Source organism: Patella vulgata, chromosome 1, assembly GCF_932274485.2.
Source record: "Patella vulgata chromosome 1, xgPatVulg1.2, whole genome shotgun sequence".
NCBI lineage: Eukaryota > Metazoa > Mollusca > Gastropoda > Patellidae > Patella > Patella vulgata.
Window position 1 is genome coordinate 777793 of NC_065879.2, and position 22230 is coordinate 800022.

Here is a 22230-nt window from a genome sequence, read left to right on the forward strand (position 1 = left end):
ACAGTGTGCCATGAGAGAAATTTTGCCCAGGCAACGGCACTATGGCCTACTCTAATATCGAATTCCATCTGCCAAGGGATCTTTTACGTGCACACCAATGTTTACACGGGACCTCAGTTTTCCGTCCCATTCGAACAACAAGACAGCTGTCTTTGTCAGGCCCTTCGTCCTGCCCCACTGACAAGGGGGAACCACACCAGAAAATCTCAAACTTTCTCAGCCAATGCAGGGATCGAACATGCGACCTCCATGCGTCTTACCCACCGTGACTCCAAGTGATTTAGAGACGAATATACCTGTATTTTTATACGCTAACCTGAAATATGATCTGATAGTGTCATCAACCCAGTCTCACAGTGCACTATTAGTTATGCCATGTGAGGGGAGGAATTTTACCCAGGCATTACAACAAGAGAATCGTTTCACACAAAACGGTGACATGACAATTCCAAGATGGGTGCGCTATGACATCATGGTTGGTTCCTGGTTCATATAGTAAGATGTTACGTTTTCCTTCTGGGTTGAATCCCCGGATGTGTCACCTGTGGTATTATTGTCACACTGATCAGCAGTGAATATTCGCTAGGTCACTACAATTAAAGACAGATGACATCAGTCCAGGTTAATTACCTCACAATATGAACTTTTTTCCTTCTGCAAATTAAATTTTTGGGGAGTTCATCTGCAAATTAGATTCTAAAACATATTTTTTGGGAGTATTAGAGAAAAAAAAAGGTGTTTGGAGTATATCTGGATAAAAACAATATTATTTCCTATTTAGTGTAACTGGGTATAGAAAATTAGTAAAAACCACCATTCTGTCTTGACTGGTTAACACAACGTCTTATGTAAACAATGCCTGCGATATAGAGCCAATGATGGACTCGCCTTGATGTGATGTCAAATACTTGAACTTATAAAGGTCAGTTATCTAATACAGAGGTATAAGAAGGCTTTAGAAATAACTGTGTGATACAGATTTGTATCATTGTCTCGAGCACATCTCCATATCCAGCAGTTGCCGGTTTGCTCCCGGTGTTGGCTGTGAAAGTTCATCAGGATTTTCGGACATGGTTTCCACCTTGTCAAAGTTACAGAACGAAGGGGCTGTCGAAGGGCCTGACAAGGACAGCCGTCTAGTCGTTCAGATGGGACAAAAAACAGAGGTCCTGTGTACACATTGGCGTGCACGTAAAAGATCCCTTGGCAGTTGGAATTCGATATGAGTAGGCCTAAATGCCGCTGTCCGGGCAAAATTTCCCTCATGGCACACTGTATGGCGTATACACGTCTTCATTAGCTCAGTTGTAGCAGAACAGTTGGACGTTAACCCGTTAAGTGCGTAGGTCGTTATATAACGTCCTTGACAACTGCCACTCACTGTGTGTAGGGCATAATATAATGCCTTGGAGGTATATTCTTAGAACATAGTACATACATGTAGTTCTTTGTCACTTCGTCAAATTAATTACACAATAGGGGGTAGTTAATATTTTAAAAACGTCACGCTTAACGGGTTAAACCCCATCTCATTACCATTTCATTTCGGTAGATAACTCTGCTAGGGAGAATGTCCTGGCAGTGCCCTAAGCGCTAACATCCATACCCTCTACAAAAAAAACACTGATACATCAACATGTTTATAATAATTTGTTTATTTTTTATAATAAAACATTATTTTACAATAACAAAATATACCATAACAAATATATCATAGAAATAATAAAAATATATGTATATATATATTATATTTCTTCACCCATGATGAAATTAGAACCTGGGTCGTAGGTTAGTCCTAAATGATAAGGCCAGCTCAATTGTTTCGTCAGGGGTCACGAGCTGCAAACAGGGCTAGTGCTAATCCTAACCCTAACCCTGGACCTAGCCTCTATGCTAGGAAATTCATCATCCTAGGTCAGTGCTTATGTGGAGACTTAACCTCTCCCCCAAATTCTTAAACCTAACCTACAATCTCGCCAACAATCACGTGCCCTAACCTTATTTACATCTCAGCGACTGTGACAAAAATTGGACTGGCCTTAACAAATAGATTTAGCCCTGAGTCGTATTTGATACGTTCTACAGTGGCTCCCTCTTACAGGACTTCTTCAACACAACAATTAATTATGTCATGAAACTAATTCTTTTATAACTTTAACAAATGACTATTTAAAGTAATTTATTGGAAGTTTGATTTCGGCTGGAAGCGAAGCAATATAATCAAATATTCTCTTCATCGATCTCCCACAGTTATGTCATGAGCTTGGAAAACATTTAACCTCTTGCCATGGCACATCAGCCATTTAACTTGTTGCCATGGCAGTTGTCGGACATTTATTGGTTGTACAATTGTCTGATTATGAATCTATTCTAACTGGGCCTATCCATATTAATCTGTCCTTACTTAAATCCTTACCCAACCTATCCTTACTCAATCTATCATTTGCTGAACCTATCTTTGTCCATTCTATACTTACCCAACCTATCCTTACTAAGAATATCTGTATTTAAACTATCATTTACTAAACATATCCTTACCCATCCTATCCTTACTATATATATCCTTACTTAAACTATCATTTAGTTAACTTATCGTTTACCTGACCTAACTTATCATTTACTTCACTTATCAATTAGTTAACTTATTTACCTGACCTATCATTTACCTGACCTATTATTTACCTGACCTATTTACCTGACCTATTATTTACCTGACCTATTTACCTGACCTATTATTTACCTGACCTATTATTTACCTGACCTATCATTTACCTGACCTATTATTTACCTGACCTATTATTTACTTAACTTATCATTTACCTGACCTATTATTTACCTGACCTGTCATTTACCTGACCTATCATTTACCGGATAGATATTTACCTGACGTATCAATTACCTGACCTATCATTTACCTGAACCTGACCTATCATTTACCTGACCTATCATTTACCTGGCCTATCATTTACTTATAATAATCTAGTCTTATTTAATTTAATACTATTATTTACTTAAAGTAGCTAAGTCTCTAACTCAATATCATCCAAAGTCTTACAAGTTGAAAACACGAATTATTTGTCAATTCAAATCAACATTGATGTTTTTATCTTACCGGGTAAAAGTAGGATTCTGATATCCAATAATTAAGACAAAATAAATATCGTGTACCATAGTGCGTTTCATTGTCATTTGTAACAAGTGACCAGAAAGAGCAAGGCTAGACATATTCCACAATTCATGAGTCATGTCATACGGCGATGCCATAACTTATCTGGAGAGCATGCGCAATTGACTGGAATAACCAGACGCTAGAAATTTCTATTCGAGACTCATGCCGTATTTTGCTGGACCTAACTGATTTGAAATTAGAGTCAAAACGGAAACAACTGAATGTAAATCAGTTTATATACAATCAGATTACATTATTATATGCGTTGCGACCCATTTGTGTCAATTTCTAGGTCCCAAATATTAGCAATTTAGCTCCATTAAGCTATATGAGATAAATTTGATTGGTTTATTGCCTAAACTGTTGTACAGATTTAAACATGAGCCAGTATCCGGCTTGTTACACTGATGTTTTATTTAACGCTATTGCATATCTAATTCACTAAATTCAACAGAGAGAGAGAGAGAGAGGGTGGGGGAGTTAATAACAATCGACACAAACTAGGTCATTTCGGGACTAATATAATGTTCAATTTTAATTCAATTATTCTCTTGCGCTTGGGGGTCTTTAGCAATGGGAGGAAAATTGAGGAGCTGGAGAAAACCTGTGAGGTTGGACAGGTGACCCTACTCCTCGTCACGTACAAGCGGGGAATCAAAACCACGCCACATTAACTCACTGACAGCCCTCAAGCGTTAATCATTCGGTCACCCAACTCCCTCTAAATTCAACAGAACATCAACTGTACACATATCATAATTAACTAATTATATAAAACAACAAACCAAATATCTGGTAACCCTTGGTAACCGTTACCATTTCTGATTATTTGTTTACAGATTAAATTCCGAATCTGTTCGAATCTGTTATTATCAAATTAGATTCCTTGAGAAATACGCTTTATTCCCATTCATCTTGCATATTTAGCCCTAATTTTTTTCGCATTTATTTAATAAGAAAGATTAGATATTGAATGAATGTGAAGGAACTTGGGGCTAAATACACAAAATGAAATGATACCAAGGTAACAGTGAAATATTCTTGTTATTCTTTAGCAACATCATTGTTTCCTAAAATTTTATCACCTCTTTAATTTGCGTGGATGTCTCTGTTTAATTTGCGCAGACGTTTAAACTTAAAGTGTTGATTTCTATGATTGCTCTTTAATTTGCGTAGACGTTTTCGAGTGCTGATTTATTTAAATCTGATGTGTTGATTTGTTTTACAGATGTAACCTTTCTAACTTAAATTATATGTCCTTAGATAAAACCAATATTCACATATCAGACAAATATATTGATGCATCATTCATAGATTATTCAGGCATAGTTAAACATTATGCAAAATATTTCACAATATATACTCTGTATATACTCTGTAGTGACATCATTTCTTTTATTACTCAAAACAAAAATTAAAAGATAGACACACCTTGATTGTAGAGAAAATAATTGTTTAGAGTGTTTAATCTGTGGTTTAATATTGACAGTCACTTAACCATAGTTGACAGTCACTTGACTACAGTCAGTCATTTAATATTGACAGTCACTTGACTACAGTCAGTCATTTAATATTGACAGTCACTTGCTTGACCAATTTAATAATGACAGTCACTTGACCACAGTCATTCATTTAATATTGTCTGCCACTTGACTACAGTCAGTCATTAATTATTGACTATCAATATAAAACAGTCAGTCATTTTGCCTTTTTAAAATGGCTACAGTATAAATAGTAAATACTCAGTTGAGCAGATAACGATGTCGTTATCAATTATTGGCTTATCTCTAACTAAAAACAATTTTTAGTTAATGTCCATGTGACACCAACCCTATCAATCGATCGACCAATCAATCGACCTATCAATCGATCATTCAAACAAAAAGAAAGTCGAGTTATAAAAATTGAAAGAAACTGGATTTTGACTTCCATTTACCACCTTCACAACATATCTATTCACATTTAAAAACAATTGTTTGATGAGAAAACTCGTAATGCTAGCTGTGTCTAAACGAATCCTTACGTCTCATTGATAATCGTTTCTCTTGATGAGTGACAAAGTCTTTTCGCGCAGAACTGAGACGAAGTTCTAATATATGATTGATTTTTTGTACGATTTCTGCCGATACGCTGTGTTCAGCTTCGAAGTCATGATGTTTGAAATCGGCATCTAACATGTAAGTTAGGCGTAACACCGATTTACCTGAAAGTAAAATATAAACCTAATTAAATATAAAATGGCACAGAAGATGAAACAAAATAAGGTTTAACGTCTCCGTTTTCTACATCGACTGGGCTAAGTGGTGCTATCAAATCGTTCACCACATTCGGCGTGTGATATATTCTCTTGCCACACATCTTGTTAGCCGGTGATCGTCGAGTTTGTCTCTGGCGTGGATTATTGTAATTCTCTTCAATAAGGCCTTGTTGTTCTTCGAGAAAAGTCTAAAGGCTTTTTGGATAATTGCATGTGGACTGATGAACTTCGATTTTCGATGGGTGCGTTGATTTATTCTAGAAAAATGGGCCTGATTCACTATATCATATTTAGATTAGTTTAGAAATTTATGTCTAACTGTCATTTATAATGTTATACTCATTTCATTAGCAGACTTACATTTGAGACAGAGAACAGGCTAAAAAGGCAATTTTTTGAACAATAAGGGGTCATAATCCAGGATGTTACGGTCCAACATGCATCAATATCAAAAGGAACTGAGTTTTATGTGATATAAACATAAATTTTTTATATTTTTAAACTCACCGTTTGATTTTTGTTCCAGTAAATGACAATCTGCAATTTGATCAGCATCGAATGTGAAAGCTCGTTGACGAAATAATCTAGTTGACCCCTTACTACTAATAGGATCAATCTCCACTTTCTCACCACTTACACCTGGTGATAAATAACAGGTAAATAATATACAGGTATGGGAAAAACTCACCTGTATTATCATTAAAAACATTCTCCTTACAAGTCACATCCTGGTTAGTATTCATACAATCTAATTAAAACACAGATCCTATTTCGTTTTGTTTTTTATAGTCCAAAATATCGTTTAACTTGTCTTTACTACAGTAGGATCTGGAAGAGTTGTTATATAACAGGTGTTCTAGTTGATGTGAGGAATTAGCCAATGTAATGGTCTGTTATGGCAAGTCTTTGGTGTGAGTTGCATGGAACAGTGCCTGACGTCATAGTTTCATAAGCCACTCGTATGACCCCTAACACGACTTTCCACTACAACTGGTCAGATCTTCATATAGTGTAGGCCATCAAAAGTATAAAAAAACGAAACGAAACATAGATCTGGGCCCTTATTCACGAAAACTTAAACTAAGATACAATCGAAATTTTAAGAAATACTGCAATTCGATTGGCTGACCAATATGCAAATTGGGTATATGCAAATTGATTTTAATGGTCAGCCAATCGAATTGCCCAGTATTTTAATCAGATTGGTATTAATACTTCCTCTAATACTAACATAGCAGGTTACTATTACTTTATCATTGGTCGATTCTGTTTTTTTCAACCAATAACGACCTAGCTTCCATCAGTGGTTTCTATCAATATTCACTCGGCAAACCTCGGCAGATTCCATTACTCTACATCTAGCCTCGGCTTATGGCGGTAAGTGATATGTACCTACGTCTTTGCAATTGCGATGCGGCACCGGTTTACATATTAGAATTGCTTTGTTTAAAGCGTGGGTAGAATTTTTAGTGCAAAGTGGTCCTTGTTTGAAAAAAATCGGATAAACTTGAAAGAAAAACAGCTTTAGAATTTGAAATATTTGTATGAAAACATTCTTCAAAGGCGTCGTCATGGGCAACGCCGTTGGTAATCCGGGAACTTGAAAGTAGTTCCAATGGCGGACTTTGTCATACAGCCGAGGCTAGATGTAGGGCACTTGTATCTGCTGAGGTTTGCCCAGTGTATCAATATTGTTACATTAGAGAGGCAGAATTAACTACATGCATTTCAGATTTTACCCGGTAAATAAAACTATGTTCATTAAACAGGTGAAATTAAATAAATTTTAAGATATTTTTTATAGGGGAAGAAAATCTGAGCTCCTTTGTACACATTGGCAAGTTCGTAAAAGAACCCTTTTGAATTTGATATTGATAAAAGTCGACCATAGCACCATTATCTGACAAAAATTTCCTTAAGGCTAAAATGTAATTAAATTGATTGTTTAATGTAGGAATTTAAATCTGTTTTAAAAACTAATCTATTTAATAAGTTGTACTAGTAGTGTGATTATAAATATACTCTATAGATACTTTCTATATAATATACAATGTAGCTAAACAGCATCTAGAAATAACCATTGGACATAATGTAGCCCTATATAAGACAATCATTATTATTATTATTATTATTATTATTATCATTATTATTAATTAAGAAATCAAACTATCAACGACAGATTCTCCCCGTTTGAATTCCATAGAGAGAGTATTTACACTACAAGACCACTATCTTCTATACTAATATTTGTGACTGTCGTTTGTCTGTCTGTTTGTCTGTCTGTCTGTCTGTTCGGGGTTGGCAGCTACACTAGGTCTGCCCCGAGTCTGAAATTTTGGGTATAGGGGTAGCCCGGACCGGGGAGTAACATAGGCCAGGTGGCGTTAGTCTACCACTTCCGGTTTCGAAGTTATGACCCCCGAGCAAAGCTGGGTATCCTGCTAGTAACTATTAAAATATCTTGTTTCTCAATAACTTTTAGTAATTGAATATAGAGATCACAATGACTACCCTAATCTAGAGGTTAGTATCTAGAATTATTATTAAATATACAGGTCAACAACTACTGTTTATTACTGAGCGACGTTTAGACTTGATCTAGACTAGAGAATCCTAGTAGAAACATCACTCAGTACGGTAATAAACCAAACAAATAGAAATGAAATAAAACAGTGTTTAACGTTCTACCGTTCTGCTCCAACTGGGCTAATGAAGACGGGCATATACAGTGTGCTATGAGAGAATTTTGCCCGGACAAAGCGGCTTTATGGCCAGGGCTGTCGGTAATTTTTCACAGATGATTAGCAGCACTGCTAATCAAAAAGTCCAATTTTGCCAAATTTGATTAGCAAATTTAAAAATTGATTAGCAGTTTTTCAGTTTCAACATAAAACACCTAAATAACAAGATTATTTTAATTTTAATTGATAACAAATGATTAGATTTCATTCTTAAGATTTTTTAGAATTTTAGAACTTCTACAGGTAGCTGTGAACATTTCTGAATGAATGTAGACTTTTGGTTAGGCCTTATGTCTGAAGCAAATTCTTGGCAGTGGCTTCTTTCTTCGTTAAAAAACAATTTCGTCTGCTTTTTATCGTGTGTTATTATTTTTGTTCAATCGGAAGCACGCGGTATTTTACGAATAATCTCGATTAACTAGATGCACGCGATATAAACAATAATAGTTTACGGGAATTCTTACTTTGATTTCTCATTTTACAATACGTTTACACGTATTTATTTTTTATATTTTATTTACAATACGTGGGGGATACACTGAATTTATTTTTTTTCAAATTGAATACTGATATAATTACTCGAAATTGGCATGTCTCGCAACGTGAGTGGTACTACTTGATTCCCTATTTCCGGTTTAATCGTCCCGATTCATAGAGTTATGTCCCTGTATTATATAGTATAATGAATTGAATCTGGGTAGTTCGAGAAGAAAATGTCACACAGAGAATTCCGTTTTGTTTATAACATTTTTTTGATATTTTATACACGTTGAAAGTGTTGAGAAATGTGGATAAATCTTTGTGTCAATATCCAAAATGACAGGCATATTAATGATTCGCAGTTACTGCGAATCAAAAACGTTAGATTTTAATTTTTGATTAGCAATGGACAAAATATGTATCGCAAATTGCGCTGCGATACTGGTTGTCGGCAGCCCTGTTTATGGCCTACTCTTATATCGAATTCCAACTGTCAAAGGATCTTTTATTCAGCAATAAACAGGAATTGCATCCTATGTATATATCATATAAGAATGTATGTTAACTATTGTGTTCTATATAAGGAAGTATGTTAACTATTGTGTTCTATATAAGGAAGTATATTAACTATTGTGTTCTATATAAGGAAGTATATTAACTATTGTGTTCTATATAAGGAAGTATATTAACTATTGTGTTCTATATAAGGAAGTGTATTAACGATAAAAGGAAGTATATTTACCTAGTAAAACTTCTGTATTAGTTCGTATTTTATGAACTAGATTAACCATGTATGATTTATATTGATGACTCGTCAATGATTCCGCGACATCTGATGATATGTTGTTTTTATATTTATCTTGATCGTCTCGGGCACCTGTCAATCAATCAATCAATAAATCAATCAATCAACGCAATAGTTTAGGGAGTTGACTCTTCTTGTCGATCTCTTGACTTCCGAGACATAAATATGTCATTTTCGGACTAATATAATGTACAATTCTATTTTAATGACTTGCTTCTCAGTTTGGGTTTTTAGCAACAGGAGGAAACTGGATGACCCGGGGGAAAAAACCCACTAGGCTTCACAGGCGACCCTATTCCTTCTTACATACAAGGTTGGGATCAAAACCACGCTACTTGACTCAATGACAGACCTTATGATCTAAAGCAAGTGTGCTAGACCACTCTATTTATTGATCTTGGAGAAGTGAGAGAGAGAGAGAGAGAGAGAGAAATGGAGTTTAACATCCACTCAACACAAACTAGGTCATTTCGGGACTAACATATGGTTTAATTTTATTTCAATAATTCGCTTGCGCGTAGGGGTCTTTGGCAGTGGGAGGAAACAGGAGGACCTGGAGAAAACCCACGAGGTTGGACAGGCGACCCTACTCCTTGTCACGTACAACCGGGGATTCAAAACCACGTCAGTTGACTCAATGACAGGTCGTATGATACAGCACGCATGTGCTAACCATTCGGCCATCCAACCCCCCTCTTGGAGAAGTTTTTACAAACTTAAACTTCGTAAAAACATAGATTGTTGGAGAGAAGTGAATGGATTAGGACTATACTTGCAGAAACGTGTGGAAATCCAACCTAGGGCACATCTTTATTTCAACAATTTTCATGAGCGTAGAGGTCAATGGGAGGAAACTGGAGGACCCAGAGAAAACCCAATAGGTTTGGCAGGCGACATTACTTCATGTTCAAAGGGTTAATGTTTGTGGGAATGGACAGAAATCAAGCCACCCGTGTTCAAAGGGTTAAAGTTTGTGGGAATGGTCGGAAATCAAGCCACCCGTGTTCAAAGGGTTAAAGCTTGTGGGAATGGACAGCAATCAAGCTATTCATGTTCAAAGGATTAAAGCTTGTGGGAATGGATGGAAATCAAGCCACACATGTTCAATGGGTTAAAGCTACATCTACTTACTGTTTTCCCTGATGAGAACAAACTCTAGCGTATCGAGAGACATTAACGTAGCATCGAGATCCACCGATATACCCGGATCGTTCAGTTTTTCTAAGTTGTATTTTAAACCAGGTCGTAATTTAATCTTTCTTCGGCGTAAAACTTTTTCCATCATCTCACGAAGCGGCAGATTATCGTCATCCACCTGGAACTTGTTAAAACCACGATTTGGGATATGTCTGAAAAAAGAAAATGTTTCCTTACAAGAAAATTCATAATAATTATGACCAAAATGATAGACTTGTGTCGGCTGACGCACAAACTATTAAACATACATTATGCAAGATTTAGATAGAGCTGACCATTCTTGCTATAATAGCTCAAAAATAGATAATGTAAAATGAAAATATTGAAAATTTCATTCAAATTACTTCATTCTGAGCCAAGTTATCACTGTTTGTAGTTTTGACAAGATGTGTGCATTGTGGTAACCAAGGCACTGGTATATTCAAGACTTAGCCTCGCTTTCCCATTTTTAAATTAAATTCATAAATGGCGAACCGTTTTAATCTAGTTAAAATCTCGAGTATCCGATGCCATCTAGAGTTGATTATGGTCTGGATAAGTTAATAAATGTCTAATTAATAGTTTATATAACATTTGAGGCCTAAAGAAAGACCTGCAATAGGCCGATTTAGCTCTTGCATAACGTATGTTTAAAGTTTTTTTTATGTTCAGATACAACATTTTTTTCATTACAAACCAATCTCCAATAAAAAAGCACCCGCTTGGAATGTAATAGTTTCCTTGGACTTTTTAACATTTTAAAATTAGGCCTTTGCTTCCTTCAAATGGTTGTTTAGATTTTGTTCCAGAATTACAAAAAGCGTAAATTCTGTGAAATATAGAAGGACTATTTTTACGTACATTGTAACTAGAGCTAAAGATCGTGGTGTAATACTAGCGGGAGATCTCTCAACCAATGCTAATTTACTAAAACCAAACTTAGACATTGGTTCTCTATTATCCAGACTCGGGAAATCAGAATCAACCTCCCCATCATCTTCTGCTATATGTAGAGAATAAATCTCAAACTTGGGACTGGAAAAACAAAACAAATAAATTTAAATATGTTGGTCAAAATATCAGGCATTACTTTAAAACCATGAATGTGAAAATCTTGTATTTAAATTCAATATGAACTTGATTTTATCCAACACTATATCCCCCCCTCCCCCCCCCCAATCTTCTTTAACCTGGTTAGTATAAATGAAAATGAAATGAAATGAAATGGGGTTTAACGTCCTACTATTCTGCACGGAACTGGACTAATGAAGACGGGCATACAGTCTGCTATGAAGTCAATTTGGTACAGATGTTCTATTACGTCCATGTGTACTTGGTACTTCCTAACTACCAGACATTGTCTCTTCTTGTTAGGGGGGGTTGATTGGCTGAATGGTTAGTGTGCGCGCGCTGTATCATAAAGTCTGTCATTGAGTCGACTTGCGTGGTTTCGAATCCCCGGTTGTACGTGACAAGGAGTAGGGTCGCCTGTCCAACCTCGTGGGTTTTCTCCGGGGCCTCCGGTTTCCTCCCACTGCTAAAGACCCCTACGCGCAATTTATGTAAATAAAATTAAACCATATGTTAGTCCCGAAATGACCTAGTTTGTTTCGAGTGACGTTAATCCCCATTTCTCTTTCTCTCTCTTCTTGTCAAGGCTCTTGCACTGCTGATCAGTGTGGTCAAGGTCCTCTATCCTACACCACTGATCAGTGTGGTCAAGGTCCTCTATCCTACACCACTGATCAGTGTGGTCAAGGTCCTCTATCCTACACCACTGATCAGTGTGGTCAAGGTCCTCTATCCTACACCACTGATCAGTGTGGTCAAGGTGCTCTATCCTACACCACTGATCAGTGTGGTCAAGGTCCTCTATCCTACACTGCTGATATGGTGAAATTATGATAAAAACTACCTGGCCAACATCAGGATGAAAACACAGATCTCCTGGTTAACGAACTACAAAATATATAAACCAATTTCATTTCACCCGTTCCTTTCCCTCTCTATTTTTTCTCTCTTTGCCTAAACTATCTCTAATATGGCATATTTCAACTATCACTTAAATATATCATTTTTGATAGGCGGTCACAGTGGCTAAGTGGGTAAGACGCTGACAAGGATAGCTGTCTAGTCATTCAGAATGGATGAAAAACCGAGGCCCCGTGTACACATTGGCATGCACGTAAAAAATACCTTGACAGTTGGAATTCGATATAAGAATATGCCGTGGTACCGCTGTCCGGACCAAATTTCCCTCATAGCACACTGTATGGTGTATGCCTGTCTTCATTAGCCCAGTCGGAGCAGAACAGTAGGACGTTAAACCTCATTTCATTTTCATTTCTGATACGATTCAACTAGAAATGAAAGTTATTCTTACTTGAGTTTTGGTGAACGGTTTTCATTGGTGTACTGCCAGCAAATTAAGCCAATCAAATCATAGACCTTGGCTGTTGCTATGACAACCACTGGCATGGGGTATGAACGTTCTTTCGGTGGTAGCATGGTTAAATAAATATCTATTCTTTTGGTAGCTACCCCAGCACTTGACTGAAAAAAACAAAGTACAAGATCAAATACCTATGGCAGTGATTCTCAACCAGTGTGCCGCGCAATTTTGAACGGCACACTAAGAAAATGTGAAAAGCCATGTGATCCCAATTGAGTATTCACTGATGTCTACTGGTAAGTTGATAGCTGTGTTTTTCTTTATTTAGTTTGAGTCATTCTATGTGTCTATGACTAGTCTGTGTCTATGGTTGAATGCCATCTATGACTTGCCATGTTTTTATTTTGGGGCTTAACTTCGGGACTAACATATGGTTTAATTTTATTTCAATAATTCGCTTGCACTTAGGGGTCTTTAGCAGTGGGAGGAAACCCACGAGGTTGGGCAGACGACCCTATTCCTTGTCACGTACAACTGGGGAATCGATACCACGCCAGTTGACTCAATGACAGACTTTATGATACAGCGCGCACACGCTAACCATTCAGCCATCCAACCACCCACCTCAGTTTAGTAATGGAATGACGAAGAATGAGAGAAATGAGGTTTAATGTCTACTTGGCACAAACTAGTTTATTTCCATACAGTTATTTGGTTCAACTTTATTTCAGTAATTCACTTGCATGTAGGGGTCTTTAGCAGGAGAAAATCAAAGAAAATTGACAAGAGAGATGTCGTAGGACCCGGGGAAAACCCACGAGGTTGGACAGACAACCCAACTCTCCTTGTCACGTACAAGTAGGGAGTCAAAACCACTTGACTCAACGACAGACCTTATGATCTAATGCGTACATATTAAATCATTTGGCCAACCTCTGACTGAGAAGGAAATGAAATGAAATGGGGTTTAACGTCCTACTGTTCTGCTCCTAATCTGGGCTAATGAAGACGGGCATACGTCATACAGTTTGCTATGAGAGAAATTTTGCCCGGGCAGCGGCGCTACGGCCTACTCTTATATTGAATTCCAACTGCCAAGGAATCTTTTACGTGCACGCTTATGTGTACACGGGACCTCGGTTTTTTGTCCCATGCGAACGACTAGACAGCTGTCCTTGTCAGGCCCTTCGTCCTGCATCACTGACAAGGGGAAACCACGCCAGAAAATCGGGATTCACTTTCTCGGCCAATGCAGGGATCGAAAACCCGACCTCCAGGCTAGCGAGCCAGTGTCTTACCCACTTAGCCCTGCGATCCCTTGATTGAGAAGGAATATGTAAGTCTAGTTAATGGGGGATCATTGACACAGGTATGATACAGGTATATTATGTGTAACCATGCTTCCTAGTCTGTTTGGTTCATACCAACGTTAGTCGCCGCTAGTCGCCATGGTTCCTAGTCTGTTTTGTTCAGAAATATAAACGTGAATATAAACTCACCTTTCCATCATATCGTGCATAATCCATGAAAGGATTATCTCTCTTGTCACCAATAGTTTCAATCATCTGGGATAAACGAGAAGGTTTTTTACCATTGTTTATTACGACTGGTTTCTGGCTTGCTACGTCCTTTCTCTCAAATAGATGACCTTTCTCATCAGCTGTAATAAATAAAAATAATAAATAAATAAATAAATAAATAAATAAATAATAATAATACCATTCAACCCCCCATTTGGTGTAGGTGTTTATTAGGTGAATATCTTGATGGAGTCCGAAGATGAGCATTGATTATGGCCCCTGTTGGCCATCCAACCCTCCTAAATAAATAATACTCAGTAACAAATTAGTGTTTACATGAGGTGGTTGGGATGCCGAATGTCTTAATGTGTGCACTTAGATCATAAGGTCTGTCAATGAGTCAAGTGGTTTGGTTTCGATTCCCTGCTTGTATGTGACAAGGAGTAGGGTTGTCTGTCCAACCTTGTGGGTTTTCTCTGGTTTCCTCCCACTGCTAAAGATGCCTGTGCACAAGCGAATTATTTGATTAAAATTGCACCACATGTTAGTCTCAAAATGATCTAGTTTGTTTGGAGTGGACTTTAAACCCCATCTATCTGTATATAACAAATATAACAGGCATAATAATTATACAAGGGCTGGCTGAAAAGTTCTAAGCCTGAAAAGGATAGACCAATTGTGTTGAGACAAACACTTGTCACCAACAAGTCCAATCATTGAATGAATCATAGAACTGCAACTGTAATGTTATTATTGTCTCTTGTGAACCTACCCACTGAAATCTACGGAAACATACAAACTGGCTATAGGGCAAGTACCTGCAACTGAAAGGACTAAGATGGAGAGGGTTGAGCACATTATCACCAACGAGTTAGGAATGACAAAAGTTTCTGCAAGATGGATGCAGATCCTGATAACTTTTTTGCCAGATTTGTAACCATGAATGAGACCTGAATTCATTAGCCAAGTCAGTTCCTTCCGCTGGAAAGGTGATGGCTTCAGTCTTTTGGGATTCAAAGGGTATTCTGCTTATTGACTATCTTGAAAAAGGCCAGACTATGAATGGAAGATATTATGCTGACCTACAGAGACAGTTGTGAATGCTCACTAAACGCGTCCTGTTCTACAAAGACAAAAGAGACAGAGAAATTGGGTTTAAAGGTCCACACAGCACAAACTAGGTTATATCGAGACTAACATGGTTCCATTTTATTTCATTAATTTGCATGCACGTAGGGATCCTTATCATTGGAAAGAAACCGGAGGACCTGGAGAAAACCCATGAGGTTGGACAGGCGACTTTACACCACGCAACTTGACTCAATAGCAGACCTGATACAACATGCACTCGTTAACCATTCCGCCACCAAACCCCTCTTCACCAATACAATGCTCGTGTTCATAAATCAATGATTGCAATGTCAGTGATCCATGATTGTGGCTTCAAACTCATTGACTATCCACCTTACTCACCAAATTTGGCCCCGTCATGAATAAGACGGTCATCATTTTCCTTATAATGATGACGTCATGTCAGCTGTGAACGACTTTTAAGGTGACCGAAAAAACTTCTTCCTGGCCGGCATCCAGGCCTTGCAGCATCGTTGGCAAAAGTGTGTACACCTCGAAGAGGACCATGTAGAAAAAAAATGGAAACTGTCGACTTTGTACAGATCTTTCACGGATAGGCTTAGAACTTTTCAGCCAGCCCTCGTTTACAATAATGTTCCATGCTTGTCCAGGTAAAATAATGTCCAGGTAAAATAATTATCAATGTTTTTATAATACCTTTATATATAGCTCCATTCTTCCAGGTAAAGGTTTTAGCTTTTGGTTGATTTCGTTTATCTTTTCTCAGTCTATCTAAACGTTGAGCCGTGTTAGATCTTCTTCTGTGAGCACCTACAGATAATAAACAATCAACAATTACAACCGGTATCCATGGTGACTGATCTTTATATTATTATAATTCTTAAGCCGATCCTAATGAACCATTGAATTTAAATTTCTTAAACAAAATAGGGAAAAGAGGCCTTTCATACATCTATAAATATGTGTTTGAGTTTGTTCCTTAGTGGGCGGAGTGGAGTCTAACTGTTTATAGATACATGTGGGCTACATGTTAAAAAGCCTTGAGTGACATTTACCGATTGAACACAATAAAAACACAACACAATTTATATGGAAAACAATCATTAATGTAGCATGATGTTTTCAACACATGATTTCTTATTGTTATAAATGTTATAAGAGAACACTGGTTGAGAGAGAGAGAGAGAGTAATGGGGGGATAACGTCCACTCGACACAAACTAGGTCATTTCGGGACTACACTGGACGAAACTTCTCCCTATATTGATAATGATAAGAGAATACTTGTTGAAGCGTCGTGCTATATGTATACAATCAGTGATTGTTTTACATATCAATTGTGTTGTCTATTTTAGCTACATTACTATTATAAATTCTTCCGTATAAAACCTTCAATAAAATAAAAGTAGAACTCACCGTAGTCCATGTCCAGATATATGTCAAAGGAATGATTTAATTCAGAGTCAGATAAATCCGGACCACTGTTACATAAACTGGATTCAAACAAACTCCTGGAAATATACAATATTAGTAGTCATTGCTGGGAGACAGCACCATACACATACAATATACACAAAATACACAAACCCGTGGACAACACACACAATATACCCAAGACAAAACCATGAACAACACACACAATATACACAAGACAAACCCGTGGACAACACACACAATATAAACAAGACAAACCTGTGGACGAAACACACATTTCAAACAATAAACAACAAAATAATAAGCTCAAGTGAATGAATCCAGGGACTAGCCGTAAATGTCCACTGTGCTATTTATCAAGTCAAGTGAATGGATCCGTGGCGGGGAAGGGGGGGGAGGGCTAGTTGTAAGCATCCACTGTATATCATTCAAATATTTAACTTTCAATCACCTGTTATCAGATATTTAAGTCATTTAAACAAAATGAAATAGAATTTATCAACATCCTCCTACTCTTATTTTGATTCCAATATCTTTCAAACTCACGATAAACTAAAACGACACGAAATGGGGTTTACATTCTATTCTTATTTCGAATTCACGATAAAAGAAATGGGGTTTAACATCCTAGTTTTAGCGCCACCTGGGCGAATGAAGACGGGATTCATGAGTCTACTGGGCGAATGAAGACCGGGATTCATGAGTCTACTGGGCGAATGAAGACGGGATTCATGGGTCTACTGGGTGCACGATAAAATGTGTGTATCTATGTGTCTGCTATCATTACAGATCTGTTTGGTCCAGCCTCATTTTATTGGTTTTATCATTTCTGTGGTAGGTAGCATGTGCATGGCAGGGTCTGCTTACTCTTTGATGAACACTTGGTACCACTTGTGGGGTTTTCTCAGATGACGAGTGCGCATGTTTTTATTACTCAAATTTACCGAATTCATTTGCTTGACTTGGTATTTGACCATTGGTTAGGATCGACGGAGATGATTTGTATTTATTGACCAGAGACTACAAATCTAAGTGTTTGGGGTGACACTCTTCGTAAAAAGTCTAAGGCTCTGTCAATTCAAGTACATGACTCTTGGCAAGCTTGTTCCTCAACGGCCTACAAATTTTTATATGACGATAAAATTCCAAATATATCACCATAACGATGAAATATAATGAATGGTATTACCATAGCCATATAATATAACAACGTATCACCATAACAAAAACATCACCATAATGATGAAATATAATGAATGGTATTACCATAGCCATATAATATAACAACGTATCACCATAACAAAAACATCACCATAATGATGAAATATAATGAATGGTATTACCATAGCCATATAATATAACAACGTATCACCATAACAACGTATCACCATAACAACGTATCACCATAACAAAAACATCACCATAATGATGTAAGAGAGAGAGAGAAATGGGGTTTAACGTCCACTCGACACAAACTAGGTCATTTCGGGACTAACATATGGCTCAATTTTATTTCAATAATTCGCTTGCGCATAGCGGTCTTTGGAAGTAGGAGGAAACCGGAGGACCCAGAAAAAAACTCACGAGGTTCGACAGGCGACCCTACTCCTTGTCACCTACTACCTGGGAATCGAAAACACGCCAGTTTACTCAATGACAGACCATATGATACAGCGCACAAGTGCTGACTATTCGGTTATCCAAGCCTCCAGAACGATGTAATATAACAATAATATCACCATAGTGATGAATTATAACAATAATATCACCATAGTGATGAATTATAACAATAATATCATCATAGCGATGAATTATAACAATAATATCACCATAGCCCTGTATTATAACAATAATATCACCATAACGATGTAATATAACAATAATATCACCATAGCGATGTATTATAACAATATCACCATAACGATGTATTATAACAATAATATCACCATAACAATGTATTTACCCATCTGTACTACTAGATGACATGACTGATCCACCAGGAGGTTCATCTTTAGTTTTTATTCCTATTTCACTTTTCTTTCTTCGAAATTCTTCTTCTCCCTCGGTATGCTCCGCTTCGTCCCCTTCCAAGATTAGTTCGCACATCCCTGTATCATCACTTGTAATAAACGAATTACGCAAGTGAGCGATCAAAAAATCTTTATTATCCATCATCGCCATGGTGATTGATTTATTTTAACCTGAAATATAAATATGTTGAATAAACTAAACACTTGGGGAAAGTGATCTTTCTAATTTAACTATTAGAATTTAGATGATAATTTCTTGCCCGGGAGCAAGAGGCTTGGTGACTATCACTACAACTCAGGTATCATTTAGTTTCTGTATTTAATGTTTAGTTTCTCAAAAGGTGTTGAATAATTAATTCGTCTGTTAATTACTCAACACCTTTTGAGAAACTAAAAAGTTATAAACCTAACACTCATTATCTAATCTAGACAGACTCTTTAAACTACCTGACTAAAGACATCCAATAGTTTTCTATGATTCTCAACAGATTTAAACAGTTTTCCAACAATCGTTTGAAACTAAACATTAAATACAGAAAATCCTGTTAAAACAACACAACTAAATGATAACCAAGTTGTAGTGTATTCTACGCTTGTACATGACCAGCAGTAAAGTCGTCTGCCTAACCTAGTGGGTTTTCTCCGGGTTCCTCCCACAGCTAAACACCCCTATTGAAATAAAGATGTACCATATGTTAGTCCCAAAATGACTTAGTTTGATCACCCAATCCAGTGACTGGGTTTCACATAGAGAGAGAGAGAGAGAAATGGGGTCCACTCAACACAAACTAGGTCATTTCGGGACTAACATATAGTTTAATTTTATTTCAGTAATTTGCGTGTGCGTAGGGGTCTTTAGCAGTGGGAGGAAACCAGAGTACCCGGAGAAAACCCACGAGGTTGGGCAGGCGACCCTACTCCTTGTCATGTACAACCTGGGATTCGAAACCCCGCCAGTTGAATCAATGACAGGCCTTATGATACAGCGCACATGTGCTAACCATTCAGCCATCCATGCAAAAATGCAAGATATTTTTGAATGTGCATTTGAAGTTATAACAGACAATTCCACTTTATATTCACCTGAGATTGAAGATATTATGTTTGTTAATTGGTTTTGTCACCCAGGTAATTGTCTTTCTTCAGTAGACATCATAAATAAAATTGCTGCAAGTAAGAGGGAAAAATTAAGGATATATGTATAGGCCTTTATCGTAGTAAAGGCTTAAAACTTAATTCTTAAAATAACATCCAGAAGTACACTTAAATATATACACAAAGTATTATGGATATGTATATAACCACTTCTCTATTATTTAATAACACATGGAATACATGTAGATGTAGATATAACTACTTCTCTGTTATTTAATAAACACTTTCATAACACATAAAAGGTAATGTTTTCAAGTTATAAATTTGAAAATGTGACCTGAAAGTCGCAATTCATTTTTAACCCCTCGTAAACTACAATATTGTGAAAGTTGAACTCTAAAACAGTCCAAAAACGGTTCATTCCATTTAGCATTTACCGAGATACGACAAATTGAAAATCTATCAACATCCAACATCTTCTGCGGACGACAGAAACAGAACATCTTTTAATGGTCCCCTTTTTAATCTATATGAACGTTGAACTTTGAACTTTGTTTTCTTAAAGTAGCATTAGGTAAGATTAGATAAAGAGCTGATAGTTCCCTATATAATACTAATAGTTTGAAAATAGATAATGTAAAGGGAATATGCTGAAAATTTCGGTCAGACTGCTTCACTCTGAACCAAGACAATAGCGAATCAATTTTAGGCTAGCCTAGATCATCATTATGTTGGCACAATAATATACAAAGTCTCGATTATCCATTTTTACGTAAAATTATCCATCACAAAATGTATTCAAATCCACTTCAAATCACAGTCTAATGATGGCATCGAGAGTTTAATATGGTCTGGATAAGTTAATTAATGCCTAATTAATAACTTCAGATAACATTTCAGGCCTAAAGAAAGACCTGCAATAGGCAGATTTAGCTCTTGCATAATGCATCTTTAATTAAATCTTATGGCGATCTGCATCTTTAAGAATACTAAGTTAAGTCGAAATCCAAATGTTATAAATGGGTGCACTGGAAAATAACTCAAATATCAAGCCAAAAATATGAAGTCAATGATTCTAATTTAATGACCAATGAATTATCAAGAAAAGAGATTCATATATCTAATGCTTTCATTTGATTTATTTATTAAATGAACTATTCTTATGCAGAGAATCCACTGATACAAGAGGTATGGTATAGTATATGTCAATGTAACCAGTACCACCCCTCTTTTAGTCTTGTTGAAAAATGTGATTTACAAATGTACACACAATCGACATTTGGGGTCAAGTAAGGTAGCAGTAAAGTGTGGGGAAGCATAGTACCTCCCTTTTATTTGCCGGAAAGAAATAGTTGGGTGGTATACACAGATTTTGTGACAACAGACTGACTGTCAGCCACTAACAGTCTCCTTGTTTGCGAGTCCTCTCTCTCCCAGAACTTTTTTGCCTTATTTGTTACGTTTACCAACTCTTAGCTGCTTCGCTCTTATCTGATTTAAAATAATTTAACCCATTTCATAGACAAATTTTGTTTTTTCAGGTGTTAATTGTGGTTTCAAGGTCAATGTCTCACCTTAAATATAAATAAAAATTGAATTAGTTCAAGTCTCGAATGTGGTGTTTCCATTTTCAGCCATATTTAAAGGTTGTACTTCCGGGTCGTGATGTGATGATACGTCTGAAATGGGGAATGGGATTAAAAATTTCCAAAAGCCGGGGGTTAAAGAAAAATGTTGGTGGTAGCCAATATTAAATATGTAATAGAACTGGTTAAACACATTCCAAATATAATTTTAACAAATAGACCATTGCTACGATAGATGCGTAATGAAGATTTAAAGTGGAACGTTAAATTTAAAAAAAAAAATTAATTCATTTTATTTTATTTCTTTTCCTTTATAACTAGAGCAATTAGGCTCAGTGGCGGCGCCAGGGGGGGGGGGGGCAAGGGTGGGGGGCATTCCCCCCCCCCCCCCCATTAATCTGGTCTGCCCTCTGTTTGCCCCCCCCCCCCCTATAATTTTAGAAAATAAAAAAAA

General features: G+C 36.8%; 1 protein-coding gene across 2 annotated transcripts; it reads right to left on the reverse strand.

The window, feature by feature from the left end:
* Window positions 1–1639: 1639 nt before the first annotated feature.
* Window positions 1640–21824, reverse strand: LOC126808542 (target of rapamycin complex 2 subunit MAPKAP1). Of its 2 annotated transcripts, XR_008785894.1 has the most exons (13): window positions 21765–21824; window positions 20179–20262; window positions 19029–19266; window positions 17048–17142; window positions 16329–16442; window positions 14520–14680; window positions 13012–13181; window positions 11490–11663; window positions 10584–10801; window positions 9390–9524; window positions 5934–6065; window positions 2741–5372; window positions 1640–2695 (listed from the first exon to the last, which is right to left on the reverse strand). XR_008785894.1 is itself a non-coding variant. In XM_050533378.2 (12 exons), the coding sequence occupies exons 3-12, from the start codon at window positions 19244–19246 to the stop codon at window positions 5167–5169; spliced, it is 1623 nt and encodes a 540-aa protein (XP_050389335.1). In that variant the 5' UTR covers window positions 19247–19266; window positions 20179–20262; window positions 21765–21824; the 3' UTR covers window positions 1640–5166. The 2 variants fall into 2 exon arrangements, 1 of the variants encoding a protein (XP_050389335.1); XM_050533378.2 differs by having other exon boundaries at window positions 1640–5372.
* Window positions 21825–22230: the final 406 nt, after the last annotated feature.

Coding starts and splice junctions, on each gene's coding strand:
- LOC126808542 (XM_050533378.2), bottom strand. CDS start 19,246: ATGGCGATGATGGATAATAAAGATTTTTTGATCGCTCACTTGCGTAAT. Junction 14,681..16,328: donor GAATGGAGCTATATATAAAG/GTATTATAAAAA, acceptor TATTTATTACAG/CTGATGAGAAAGGTCATCTA. Junction 11,664..13,011: donor AACCGTTCACCAAAACTCAA/GTAAGAATAACT, acceptor TTGTTTTTCCAG/TCCCAAGTTTGAGATTTATT.